Source organism: Pteropus medius, unplaced genomic scaffold (assembly GCF_902729225.1).
Source record: "Pteropus medius unplaced genomic scaffold, Ma_sr-lr_union100, whole genome shotgun sequence".
NCBI classification, from domain to species: domain Eukaryota; kingdom Metazoa; phylum Chordata; class Mammalia; order Chiroptera; family Pteropodidae; genus Pteropus; species Pteropus medius.
The window spans coordinates 22,693,885-22,708,711 of NW_024354875.1; the positions used below are offsets into that span (position 1 = coordinate 22,693,885).

A 14,827-nucleotide genomic window follows, 5' to 3' on the forward strand; every position below is an offset into this window, starting at 1 on the left:
AATAACATTATAAATATTCAACCGATTCCTCTTGTGAAGAAGTTCATGGGGTCAGAGATCAAATAAAGCAAAAGAAAAACTTTACAATTAGCAGTACTAACCTGGAGAGGTGATAAAGCAAATGGATTTAGGCCACCAGGATTCTGAGAAGATGATACAAGAGGAGGAGCTGGGGCAGGTGAAGATGATTTAGATGGTGGCTGAGACTGAGGAGTCACTAAAGAAGCAGTTGACATATCAGTATGGGTAAGTGAAGTGTCATCACAAGGTGTTCTTGGCAAAAGGCTAAACCATTGTCTGTTCTTTTCAGTCAGCGTTTTTAACAATTGGTCATTGGGGAGAGGGCTGTAGAACTTCCCTGAACCGCCTGAGCCAGTATTGAACAGGTTATTGGAGTCTGTCTTTTCCATGTTGCTTTGTGTTGCTGTTGACTGAATACTGCTTAATGAATGTTTTCCACTATTTTGGTAAGACAATGTGCATCCGTTTGCACTACTATTTGATTTTGGGGTCATTAAATCTGACTCGGGAGGCATCTTAGCTACTTCTAAAAGCTTGCTTAATTTTGAAAAAGAGCCAGGTTTCTGAAGAAATAAATTTGTGTTATCTTTTTCTTTTGGATCTTCCTTTTGTTCACAATGATCTGAATTTGAACAAGTTAACATATCCTCAGAAGTCTCAAATATTTCTTCTTTAATCTGGATACTTTCTGCCTTTTTTAGTTTGTCTCTTTCTTTTGCAATTTCTTCAAGTCCTACAAAAATTGAAAAGTATTATGATCAGTTATTCCAGATCAAACCAATACTATATTTTAGTACTATTTATCAAGTTACATGTAGAAGTATTTTAACAACTTTTCTAGATACTTAATACTCTCCATTTCTTCATTTCTTATAGACTAGATTTTTTGATCATTGGAAAATTAATGTAATTTTGTAATTAATCATTACAAAACATTAAAATATAAAAAAAATATTAAAAGTCCTGATACACAGTAAAAGTTACTATTAACATTTTCGTATAAATCCTTCCAGGATTTCTCTATGCATACACATAATACTCACTTAAACCTATGAATTGTAAAAAGGAAATCATATTATATTCATAACATTATAACCTACATGTTCTACTGAATAATACTCTGTAAAGATCTTGATGTGTCAATAAATATATAACTACTCCATAAATGTTAATAGCTACAGATTATTCAATAGAATATATCATAATTTAAATAATCAGTCTTCTATTCATGCCTATTAGTAGGAATGAATATATCAGTTATTCATTAATATAAACAACACTATAAAATGATGACTGATCTTGTATCTGTATCTTTGGATTTTTAATTTTTTTCCTGATTTACTTCCTTAGGACGAATTTCTAAAAAACAAACAAACAAACAAAAACTTACTGACTCCTACTGAGTACTCAGAGCTTACTGAGTACTTTTCAGTGTTTTTGAAATATATTGTCAAACTTCCCTCTGGGAAGTCTAGATCAATATAAATTCATACCAGAAGTACACACACAAGAGCATCTGTTTGCCTACATGTTCAATGAAATGGAATACTACAAGTGTTTTTTGTTTTTTTTTCCCTGTCTTTGCCAATATCTGAAAACGAAATAGTTTTGTTTTTTTTTTTTGATCACAAGTAAGGCTGAACATCTTTTCATAGGTTTATTGGTATTTCTCCTTTGTGAATGTCTGGCTCCTATTTTTGATCAATGCTTTAAAAATCATTTATGTGAACTCTTTTAAAAATACAAATCTACTACTTTATTCTATTCAAAAAGGAACATACATTCAAGGTGAAATATTTGGAAATGAGAGTTAGAAAGTAAATCCATCGTGTCCTACTCCCTTAGTTCCTATCTCAACCGTTTAGAAGTAGCCATGGTTCATCAATCATGTCTCTGAAAGATTCTTCCAGAAATCTTATATGCACATATCTGACTATAATTTTACACTATTACAGAAGTAGGATATTACTATTTACTTTCTGCAACTTAGAAAAAAATCCAATCTCTAAGGCAAGGCATGCATGATGAGGTTCCTGAAAACTTCTACAACCTCTAACCACTCTTGTCCTTCCTAACTTTGCTTTTCCTTTCTTCCTTTTTTTCAGCTTTGCCAACATGCTGTTCTTTTCTGTCTTGAGGTCTTTGCACTTGCTGTTTCCTTTTCCTGGGATACTGTTTTGTTGACTGGCTCCTTATCCTTTGTTTCAGATTGTCATTTCCTCACAGAGGTTTTCTCTGATCACCTTGTTTAAAGTAGGGTCCCCATTCCACTCACTTTAGAATGTCATTCTATACATTTCCATCGCAGAATTTACCATTATACATATAACCTGATTATTTCCTATTCTATTCCACACCCACACACTATGAATTGAAATCAACAAGCATTACTTAAAGGCAAGGCTATGTCTATTTTGCTTATTATTGGATCACAAATGCCTAACATGGTGGCTGCTATGAAACAGGGGATCAATAAATATTTCCTGAATAATGAAAGAAAAGGATGAATTTAATATTTTTACTATAGACTTTAGATGGCTTTCCATGATAAACTCAATTGGCTGCATAATATTCTATTATATGGATATATCATAATTTACTTAATCAAATCTCTATTAATGTTTGAAATAGCTCTCACCCACTTCTCTTGAAATTAGTTTCTCCCTCAAATTAAAATCCTATATCTCAGACTTATGCTTCTGGCCAATATTGAGTAATAGGAACTAGATTAACTCTGTTGCATAAAACAACCAAAAAACAGACAAAATATATGAAATACCAGTTTGCAAGAAACAAGACATAAGATAACAAAGAAAACAAATACAGTAAGTCCTATGGTCACCCCAGCTTAATGCCTTGGGTTAGTTTCCAGGATACAGTTCAGGGAGGAGGAATCTAGAAGGAATCTGGCAGACTCTCTGAGATGAAGAGATGGAATTGAGAGTCCATGGGAGACCAAAGTGGCTAGAGAGCTAGGGGAGTACTAGAGAGGAGAGAGCTGCATGGAGAGAGAACTGCAGAGATATCAGAGGAACAACCTCTCGAGTATTCAGCTGAATAATGATCAGTGGATATACATGTGAGGAGCCTACCAGAGACCAGGGAAAAAAAACTACTCTAAAGAATTAGACAGTGACAGTGCCAGGTGCTCACACAGGCTGGGAATTACTATTATTCCTTCCAACCAGACTGCAAAACCTCAAGATTCACAGGCATTAGGGAGAGAACTCAGACGGATTTGCTTCAGTAGTAAGGGATAATTACCCCTAGACTGCGTGAACAGTGTTCTAGTTCTGCCTAACAAATTTAAAAAGCAAGACCTGAAAGGATCAAACTTTTCCTAACTAACTTAACTGTGTTTCAGATAAACAAAGCTCAAAAATATTTATACCCAACAAAGTAAATTTCATAATGTCTTTCATCCAATCAAAATTAGAAGGCATGCAAGAATGCAGAAAAACATGACACATAATTAGAAAAATAAATTAATAAAAACTGACCCTGAACTGACAAAATAGTAGAATGAGCAAAGACATTAAATTGAAAAAATGGCTGAAAAATTTCCAAATTTGATGAAAACTATTAACCACAGATCCAAGAAACTCAACAAACTCCAAGCAAAAGAAACATGAAGATAAATACACCAAGACATATCATAATCGAATTGCTCCAAACCAATGATAGAGAAAATCTTATAAGCAGTCAGAAAAAATCTCATATCTCATATGATCTTTATGCACTTCTGCAAATTACCTCCAATTAGGTACATGTTAAAAGAGTCACAAATATTCTCTTCATATTCCCGTGCTCATAAGTTTCCTTAACTTTATATAAGTTATTGACCCATAAGGAAGTACTACTAATATTTGAGCTTGATTTATTCTGGGAAGTAGTCTCTCAAAAACCTTATCATAGATTCAAAAACAAATCAACTGACCAATCAACCAACCAACCAACCAACTAAGCAACCAACCAATTTTTACTGGTTTGAGAAGAGTAAATGATTTCCCATTTGTATCTAACAAAGTAGATTGAGTAATGATACATTTTTAACAGCCTGTTCATGGTTGCCTTTAACATTTAACATTTATATAATTGCTTAATTATAAATAGCTAAACCTCTAATTAAATTGTAAAATTGTTTTTTAAAAAATAGGATATTTAGTACAAAATGATTCTTTAATATTAGTTTTCCATCTTTGATTTCCCAGTCCCTGTTCTTTCCAGCCCTTACTTCTTTGACATGTGTCAGTGAGGATTAATAACATCTCCAAAACAGACTAAAGAAAAAGACAGAGATGAAACAGGGAGTGTTGTTCATTTGATTAATTTCCCTAGTAGGAACTACAAGTACATAATGACAAAGAAATGCCATTTCCCAATGAAAACAAATCCTAAAAGCAGCAAGTTTGTACTGGAAAGAGACAATGCTTTCTTAAGTTTTATCAGAATCCCTCTGAACCCTCTCAGTTCACCTAATAGGTGTCACTGGACCCCAGAGTCCCATTACTGGGTTCAAGTGAATTTTTTTTTTCCTTTGGCTTTCCTTTGTTGGGCTGAAACAGGCTAAACTTTTTAATAGATTTTACTAAACTCTAAGTAAAACACAGATAAAGAATGCAAGAAATATAAAAACACTGGCATTTAGAATACAGGTCTCTGTTTAATGGCTTCCTTTCAGGGTTCAAAGGCCCTTACGCATTCAATATGGCATAACCTCAGGAGTACTTTCACAGTTCCTTAACTGTCTTCATGTTGATAGTGCTACTCCAATCCATTTCCTGAGACATTTTGCTCTCACTATGGAGAAGACTAAAGAAGTAGATTCTTATCAGTTGTCTATCCAGAATTGTTTCTTCCAAGTCTGCTCCAGGAATTGTTTAAAAGATGACTGATATCATATTACTTTCACCCTTTAGGTAAAATTTCCCCATATATTCATAACAGGAATTAGGTTTTATACTTTTAGACCTAATGCTGTAACCATATCATAATACAAAATGAAAAAGTAACATTCACATCACAGTATATACATATAATTAATAATGAACTTTTTTCATTTTCCTTCTAATAATGAATAAATTATCTACAATCTAATATACCCCACATGATTTTAAAAAAAGGATAGTGAATTTAAGGGGAACAGACACTTGGTTTTAGCTGAGCAGCCATGGGGACTTTCTTCCTGAGTGCCAGCAGATGGATAGCAGGGCCGTTAGCCAGATGATGTCAACACTGTTCAAAGGGTCCTCGGTATATAGACTTTGACACTTGGTATGCACACTCCCTAGCACTGTTCCTAGACCTAAAGATACCTTTGATCTATTTGCTGTAACTTAAGGAAACTAAGTGCTTTCCATCCTTTCTCACACTAACCCACAAATACAGAGCAATGAGTGGGGTACAGTGTTTTGTCTTCCAGAGTGTTCTTGTCACACACCCAAGTCTTGTGGAAACATTATGGGAGCTGGGAGATCCTGTGTACTGTTATTTCTCTTCTTGTAAGCTGCTTTCACTAATAAACTTTGCTGCTATTAACACTATGTGTATCATTACTGGGGTTTGTGACCAAGCATCTTATACAACAGTTGATGTCCCACAAAGTCCTGATGTTATGGATTTGTGGAAGGGGAGCACCCAGGCATAGAAGAATTTATCCTCAGGCTTGGTGGTAATTCACTTGGTGGAGTTAGGATGCTCTCAGTAGCTATGCCCAAAGATGAGAGAAGTTCTAAGGTAGTATGTTAAAGAAGGTGACTAATGGTGACAAGGTGGCTTGAAATTCAGTCCTGACTCTCCTCCTTACCAGCTTCTAGATTTTCATGAGTCCTAAGAGGGAGGGAGAACTAGAAAAGGTCAAGGCAGCCCTTTAGAAGAGAAAGTAGGACAAACTTCTACTCTCTCTCTTTTATATGAGGCAACACCGAGGTTGTGGAAAAGAGAATTGTGAGATGAGACACAGAATATTGAATGGTTCACATGCTGGAAAAGTTGTTAGGACAGGGTAAGTCACTAGAAGATTAGGGAGAAGGTCCGTGGGGAGGAATCTCCTTCAGAGATTAGAGATATTTAGCCTCACTCCCACAAACCATCTGATCAGATTTCATAGCCTCTAGATTTCAGAAAAGGACTAGGAGAATCAAACCAAGGAAAATATCTTATATCATCTTGACTCTTTTGAAATGAGATCAGTTCCACCTCCTAAGTTTGATTCAACTCCTAAAGCCAGGCTTTCCTGTTTCCTCATCTGGGCTCTTTCAAACTTGAGGGAAAAGAGGGCTGGGCTCAGTCCTGGCTTCTCTCTAAGGAATCACTAACCATACTCTTCAATTCATTATGCAAGAAAAGAGAAGAGCCTCAAACATTTATAAGCTTGCTAGAAATGAAGGACCAAGAATCTATTGTTCCAGAATGCAAAAGAGCCTTGGCAAACAAGTTTCTCTGTTGTGGTTGAGATTCGGTGTTATCTACGGCCGAAAAGAAAAGAATCTCAGTCATGGCAAAAGCTTTTGGACCTTTTGTGTGAACTCCAGTTGTTCCTTCATCAGACTGCATAACTGACATGGAAATATTGGGGTATTTAAGTCTTGCACAGATTGTCCACATATCAGCTAGACATATTTATTGAGATCTCTACTGGTAGCTCCTGTAACTGTTGGTCAGATATGTTGCCAAAACCCAGATATACTTACAAAGCCTGCCAAGATTGTGTAACAGAGATGCATACCTGGAGGAGAAAGAGATTTCATTTCCTAAATAAGAATAAATTCAAGTATGGGTACTGAGAAACACCATTTCACAACTTAACAACCCTGTTTGATCACTTCTGTTTGACTCTAGCAGTACAAGTGTCTATGACCAAAGTCTCTGGCAAAGAGGCTCTGATGGCATTTGTTAGCTTTGGGGTATCCGATTTCCTCTAGCCATTAAACGGTATACACCTTTTTTGGGATATGAAGTCACTATGCCTCTTGCATGTGCAGACAATATACATATTGTTAAGACGGAAACATTTGTTATATATTGGCTTTTGCAGAAATGATACAATCGAACAACTGGAATTCCTTTCATAATTGCTACCATTCAACAATGGCTTGCCAACATGGTTTTGGGTGGCTGGTCCTCTTATCCACAGGCTGTAAAGGATGTTGGAAAGGCATGCCCAAGGATAGATAGCTGCATCAACCCCTTCAGCAATTACCTGTGTAAGTCTCTTTGGTCAGGCTGCCCTCTACTGTTTATGCTTTGAACACTGCTTATATCTCATAAAGGTCCCTTCACTTTAGTAAAGTTCCTTGGCATCCTGGAGTTGAAGAGGGGAAATGAAGAATACTTGGTATCCCAGCCCGAGTTTTTATACCTCAACATATTCCTTTCTTTCGTATCTGTCATGATCTCAAAGGGTGGCTTGGAGGTTCCTGTTGTTCATACAAATGAATAGATGCATACAAATGTCCATATCTTCCTGCTTTCCAGATTATACTTGCCAGCTACGCCCACAAGAAGGGCAATTTTTATTCTCTCTTTACTCCAAACAGTTCTTAATTTTTATTACACATTCACACTATAAACAGGAGATTCTGCTGCAGTCCTTATACCCATAAAGTATAGTCTACCTGGAGGACATCTTTGGGGGGAAAATGGCAGCTACTGGTTTCATAGGGAACTTACTGTTCCAGAAAAAAAGGAGACTGGTATCATCCCTGAAGATACTGACGGACTTTGCTTGGGCATAGTCCACAGAGGGTCTGACCACAGAAGGTGAGAGGGTTGTTGGAGTGTGAATAATTCTCTTCTCACCTTTCTCACAGATATTAACAAACCATACTGAATAATCCTACGCGATGATACTCATTTCAAAGCTATCTCAGTGTTGGATTTGTCATCCTTGACTGTAGAGGACCTTCTGGACATTCCACTCCCAGACAACACCATGGCAATTACTCCTCATTATTCCAGACTCCTCATTTGCCCTGGCCACCCATAATACTGTCCTTACTAGTTATAGTGTGTAAAAGTCTTATTATCTTCTCAGGGGCAGATGTCTCAGCTCCCAGCAATCCATTTCCCACATCAGGGACACTGGTAGTATTTCCACTTTAGATCTGCAGTTGAATCTGACTAACAGCACGTTGGCAGTGTTCTAACTGGGGGGAATCATAAATGCCAAGTGGATACAAAATGTAGCATTGAACCACACTGGTTGGTACTCTCTGATCCAATGGAACTTGTTTTCTTATGTAAAAGGCAGGCACTTACTGCTTCCTACCTGGACATAACACTGTCTACACACTTTTTGGAATAATTATGAGACCTTTTATAATGACTCAAAATGGCCAGATAGCTCAGTTGGTTAGAGCACAGTGATAAAAGTGACTCAAAATCTAAAATGCACTGGTGACTTTCCCTAGTGCCACATCAGAGCCTACCCCTACAGATGTCGGGGATAAAGGCATGCATTACTTTGCACAAGAGCTCTTTCCTTGAATAAGCACTTATGAAACTGAGGTATGACCCATAATCAGCTATTCTGGGGGACATTACCATTGAGCTTTTATCATTGAACAAATTAGAATTCATTGATTTCCTTGACCTGAGTAGAAATATATAAGTGCAAAACTTTGGATTCTTTGTTGGATATATAGGAATGTGGCTCATATCTCCTAATGTGGCAGTAATATTGTTTGTTTTGGAATTTTTATGGCTATCTAATATCTCCTTCAGAAGGCACCGTTTAAAATCTAGTTGATAACTGTTCCAGATGGAAAGTCATACATCTAGTGAGCTACCAAGGGTCAGGGGTTGGTACCCCAAAATTATATAGTATGAAAGCAAGTGTCTCTCTTAGAGTGGTCTTATTGCTTGACTGGCCTGCAACTGGATAAGGCATATCCCATAAAACCACTATGGGGGCTTAGGAGATCCTGGGCACTTTGTTCTGTCTCCACTCTTGAGTTATCACTGATAATTTTTGTTGTTGTTAGCAACATGTGTTTCACTCGTGATGTTGGTTACCTTGCATCTTGTACAATATGAATTTAATTAAATATTTTTCTTTGGAGGTAATCCAAGACCTGATGTCTTCTCTACATAATATTATTGATCATAATGATATTTTAGGGACTATTTAAAAATGTGTATTTAAACTCTTAAATAGTTGTACATATGATGACTATAAAATATAAATAGTGTGTACATCAGTGTGCCAAGATAATGGTATAATTATTTGGTTTTCTAGGAGTTCATGGATAATAAAAATTAGTTCCACTTAAATAAGCTGTGAAGATTTTATAAAAAGGCCAAGATTTGAACTGGACCTGGAAAGACAGGTGAAATTTAGATGGTTGAAGAAAAGGCAAGTTAGCATTATATTGAACAAGATTTGGCAAAGCATGATATGCAAAGATGCAGAGAGAGGAATGCCCATGTGTTAGTAACAGTGAGTAAACTGATCTACACAAATTCATACTAGAGAACATAAAGATATTATGAGATCGAATTTGTAGAGGGCCTTGAATGCCAGGTTAATACAGATTTATTACATCATCTTATTAACAACAGGGAGTCATTCAAGGTTTTAGAGTAGAGATATAATGTGATGACAGAATGTAATGGAAGGAGGAGATTGTATATAGAGAAGCCAAGGACAGCTGTAATAATCCAGATATATATTAATAAAGAACTGATTTGGATACTGTTGCAGACTGACTACAAAAATTTCAAGAAAACGTCGATGTCCTAGATCTCTTCAAGTTTACATGCTCAGGTGACTGACAATGATGTGGCCCTTAATCACATTGAAGAATATTTAATTGGTCTAGGGTACAGTTTTGTTGTTGTTTTTGTTTGTTTGCTTGTTGTTATTATTTTTTCTTAGCATTTCTGGTGATTCTTATTACAGCAAAAATAAAGCCAGTTGTCCGGACATTAATTTCATTCTTTCTTTTTTATGGCTGAATAATATTTCATCGTGTGTGTGTGTGTGTGTGTGTACCACAATTTATCCATTCATCCATCAATAGACACTTATTTAAGTTGTAAATACCTTGGCTATTGTAAATAATGCTGTAATGAACATGGAGTGTATATATCTTTTTTAGTACCTTTATTTTCTTTGTGCAAACACCCAGAAGTAGAATTGCTGGAAAATATAGTAGCTCTATTTATAATTTTTTGAGGAAACTCCATACTGTTTTCCATAGAGGCTGTACCAATTTACAATCCCACGAATAAAGCACTATGGTTCCCTTTTCTCCACATCCTTGTCAACACTTGTTATTCCTTGTCTTTTTGACAAGAACCATTTTAACAGGTGTGAGGTGATATCTCCTTGTCGTTTTGATTTGCATTTCTCTGATGATTAATGATGTTCAGCATCTTTTCATGTACCCGTTGGCCATGAAAAGATGTCTTCTTTGGAAAATGTCCATTTAGATCTTCTGCCTATTTTGCAATTGGATTTTTTTTTTTTTTGGCAATTGAGTTGTATGAGTTCTTTATATATTATGGATACAGCCTCTTATCAAATATATATTTGTAAATATTTTTTCCCACTTAGTAAGCTGTCTTTTCATTTGCTGATGGGATGCTTTGCTATGCAGGAGCTTTTCAGTTCCTGCATAGCAAAGCATATGATAGTTCCACTTATTTCTTTTTATTTATTATTTTTCAGTTAATTATTTTATTTATTATTTTTCAGTTAATTAATTTTTTAATTTATTATTTATTTATCGTGTTATTTTTCCATGCTTAAAAATATTTTAAAATATTTTAAATCAGTTAAAAAAAATACACAACACACTATCCTGTTAAATCAACTTGCTGACCTATTTACATCAATTTTTCAAAAGAAATAAAACACAATTGAAGCCTCCATGTATCCTCTCTAATTCCATGAGCAACTCCTGCCCTGGGAAGGCAAGAGCATGACTTTCACACATTCTAATACATGATTTTATACTCTTACTTCACATAATTTGAATTCACAAGAAATATATTATTATACAAAACAATAATAACACTATTTACTATATGCCAATCCTTACATGTCAGTTACTATTCTAAGCACTGTACATGCATTATTTCATTAACCACTCCCCATTCCACCCCCCACATAAGATTTTTATTTAAATAAAAAAGGGTGGTTCCATTGCTAAAATCAAAAAGCTTACAAAGAACTCCTTTATATAATTTCTGTTCTAGACATTTGTGTAATTAATCAATCTCCTCTCTCTAGTGGGTGGTACAACTTCTACATGGCATGGATTATGTTTTATGTATCTTTGAACCTCCTGCAGCACCTAGAAATGCCTGGCACATAGTGGGTATTCAAAAAACATGTGCTAAAAGAAGTTTTTGCCTCCTCGTACCACCACGGGGCGATGGCTACATCATAGAACCTTTGAAGCACTGATACAATACTTTTGGCCTTTTTGAAGTTTAAACATTTGGAAATGCCTAGTCATAGAGTTCTAAAAACTTTAAGACAGTTTATTGAACACATAATTGCCCTACTTACTATGTTAAATAATGCAACAGAAATAGAGCCAGCAAAAGAACAATCTAAATGTAGAATATCAAGAAGCAGTGTGGTAACTTAAAACTTAAGTTTAATGGAGAAGGAGGTGATCACAAATTGCAAACATGAACAAGATTTCAAGATGAATGAGCATTATAATAAGGATCTAAGATTTGAGCAAGTTACCTCCGGAGATACTGTCAGGATGGATGCTTGCTGCAAAAGTTAAAGAACAAACTACATGTTGGAAAACTTGACATTGGGAAGGAAGAGAAGTGGAGCAGCAGCTATAAAGGAAAATACAGGTGAAACTCTTTGTCCACTAAATAAGACAAAGACTAGCTTATGCTGATGTCAGAAAGAATGGCAGAAGAAAAATCATGGACAGGGAAGGAATATTTATCAGTGAAAGGGGGATTATGAGTTAAAAAGGATTAAGAATCAAAGTTTTACAGTGTTTATTCATAAGGCGAATTTGATTCTGGAAGCCCAAAATACATTGAAGGAGTAATAAGGTTTTAGAAAATACGGTTTCTTATGCTATTTTGTAATAGATTAACAGTTCCTACCTTCGCCACTCTCCATGCCTTCTACAAAAATCCCCCCACACTGGGGAAGAATCCAGTATCGGCGTCTGTAACGATCCTGGCCAAACATCATCGAACGTAAAGAGTGAGATGCGTCAAAGAGTTTCCTTCTGTACTGACTCTGTTGCTGTTAAAAATGATGAATATAATTAAGCTATGGATGTTAAGTGCTTTAAAAATTAATATGTGACTTTACACTTTTTATGCCTTTAGAGCAGATACATTTCACTACTGGGAAAAGATAGCAAAATAACTAAATGTTACATGTCTGTCTTCAATTTCAGTAACACTTGTGACAATAGAAATTATTTTGAAGGAAATTGGAATATTTTTCATGCCAGGAATTAAAAGATAAGTTTTATTTTATCAGGTATCTTATCTTATAGTAAAGCATGTCTTATACTTGATAATAAACAATGTGATCATGTACTTTATTGAGCCAAAGCAAACTGGCTCAATTCCATTGATTACAGTATATAACAAATAATACTTATGAATATAATTAACCATACCTGCATTTATCTATTTTTATACTCAGGCTGTAAATTTTGGGATAAATTTGTGATAAATCTAACACTGATATAATATACAGGTATCTCATAATATTAATCTCATAACACTTTTAAAAACTCATTTTTAACATTTTTCACCTAAAACTTCACTAATGCTACTGAAATTCAGTTTTTAATGAGAAATATGTAAATATATACAGTTAATAATTCCAATGCAATAAAATCCACAAATATATTAATGCAAATTAAAACATTAAGATGCTGAAACTATTACCATGAAATTCGACTGAATTTAAAAAGTAATCAATTCCAAGAAATAAAACCATGCATTTATTGACAGTTTATATTTAAATGAAGAGGTGAAGAATATAGGCCCCAATTAAGTTCAGGCAATGACTTAAGAGAAGGCTTTTAACCTTGGCATTAAACTTTTAAGGTTTAACTGTGAGAATGTTCTAGAGCTCCTCATTTTAATTACTTACAAAAAGCTTGTTTTTATTTAGCAGCCAGAAAAACTAGTCTCATACAAGGCAGAATTTTAAAATACAGCAAAAAACAAACAAACAAACAAACACACACACACACACACACACACACACACACACACATATTATATATATAAACTGTAATCTGAAAGTGCTTACTTTACTCAGTTTTTCAATCTGTTTTTCTAGCTCTTCAACACTTGCTGCTTGGTCACCTTCATCCTATACATAACAAAATACAGTATCATTTACCTGTTTTTAAGATTTATGTATTTAATCAATCAGCAAATATTTACTGAAAGCTTCCTATGGAAATGAGTAGGAGTCAGTTTTGCTCTCTATAAACTAATACTCTGGTAGAGTATTAAAACACATAAAACATTACACTAAAAACTAAAAACCGCCAAACATTAGGAAGCTAGCTGTAAGGACCTCAGAAATTTAGTTATTAAGAGTCATGGAGTTCAGGAGGGTGGTGCGGGTTAAATTCCTTCTAGTGGGAATCTATACTAAGAGAGGCTATATGGAAGAAGTGTTTTAATTAGCTACTGAAGAATAGTTAGGAATTGATTAATCTGAGAAAAGAGGGAAGGGAATTCCACTAAAAAGTTTGACATATCTTGACATGAAAGGTAGATGAAGAGGTAAGGTGGGAGATAAGGCAAAGGTGAGTTTAGGATTAAACTCTCTGGTGCTGTAAATGCTTGGAAATGGACAATAATATGATCTTTGTGAGAGATTAAACAGAACTATGCTTTACAAAGATTAATATGGCAATAGTTGTAAGATGGCTTACAGCAGGAAAAGAACCAGAATTGGCAAATCTGGCAATTGGAATGATTAAAGAGGGAAGGAGAATACAGGCCTTAGGAAGATAAAAAAAAAATAAAGAAAGAAAGAAAAGCTAATAGATATAAGAGATATTAGATAGAACTTTTAAGTCCTGGCAAATGATAGGCATGAGGTAGAGAGGAGTGAGGGAGATGAAAGAAGGAATAAATTATGAATGTTAAGGGTTTAAACCTGGGAGATGAGACTGCAAAAATATTGGTACTGTAATGTGAGTCATTTTTAGAGCAAGGAAGGTAAGTTATATTTTCAGTACATTGAGCTTTTAAAACATATGAAAAGCAACTAGCAGAGTTGCTAGCACATAATATGTAAATAGGTTACTTTCTTTCTTTCTGAAAGTTGTACTTTAATGAGAAGGTACAGCTACGGCTTAGATTGAAAAAAGTAAGAATTCTTTTTTGACGTTCACTTTCTTTGAGCATTTTTTAAAAAACACAGTCACCAACTACTCATAAACAGTTATTTCTAGATCAGCATGATTATCTCCCCAATACTAGGAAGTGAAAGGGAAATATCAATAGTATTACCAGTATCAATCATTTATCTACTCCTTCAAATGTAGGAAACCAAGTTACAGAGGCTTGTAGTTACATTTCTTGTGTTAATATTAGCATAATTTCTTTTGGTAATTAAACCTTAAAAGAGAATAGGTTCAATGACCCTTAAATCTTGACTCTCAAATAGATATGTACATATATACATGATTCTAAAGCAATCTTTTGACCAGCAGCACAAACGTTTAATAATGTTTATATAAAAATGCAATTCAATCAAAAATATCTAAAATAAGACATCGAAGTACATACGTATTAGTCAAATTAAATAAATGGCATTTCTAAGACTCTTCCTATA

At 34.8% G+C, this 14,827-nt stretch overlaps 1 protein-coding gene across 1 annotated transcript in view; it reads right to left on the bottom strand.

The window, feature by feature from the left end:
- Positions 1-14,827, bottom strand: part of BAZ2B (bromodomain adjacent to zinc finger domain 2B) — a 292,925-nt gene that overhangs the window by 20,962 nt on the left and 257,136 nt on the right. The window contains exon 30 of the mRNA XM_039855749.1: positions 102-754. Coding sequence (XP_039711683.1) covers positions 102-754 — 653 coding nt within the window. The remainder of the gene's footprint in view (positions 1-101; positions 755-14,827) is intronic.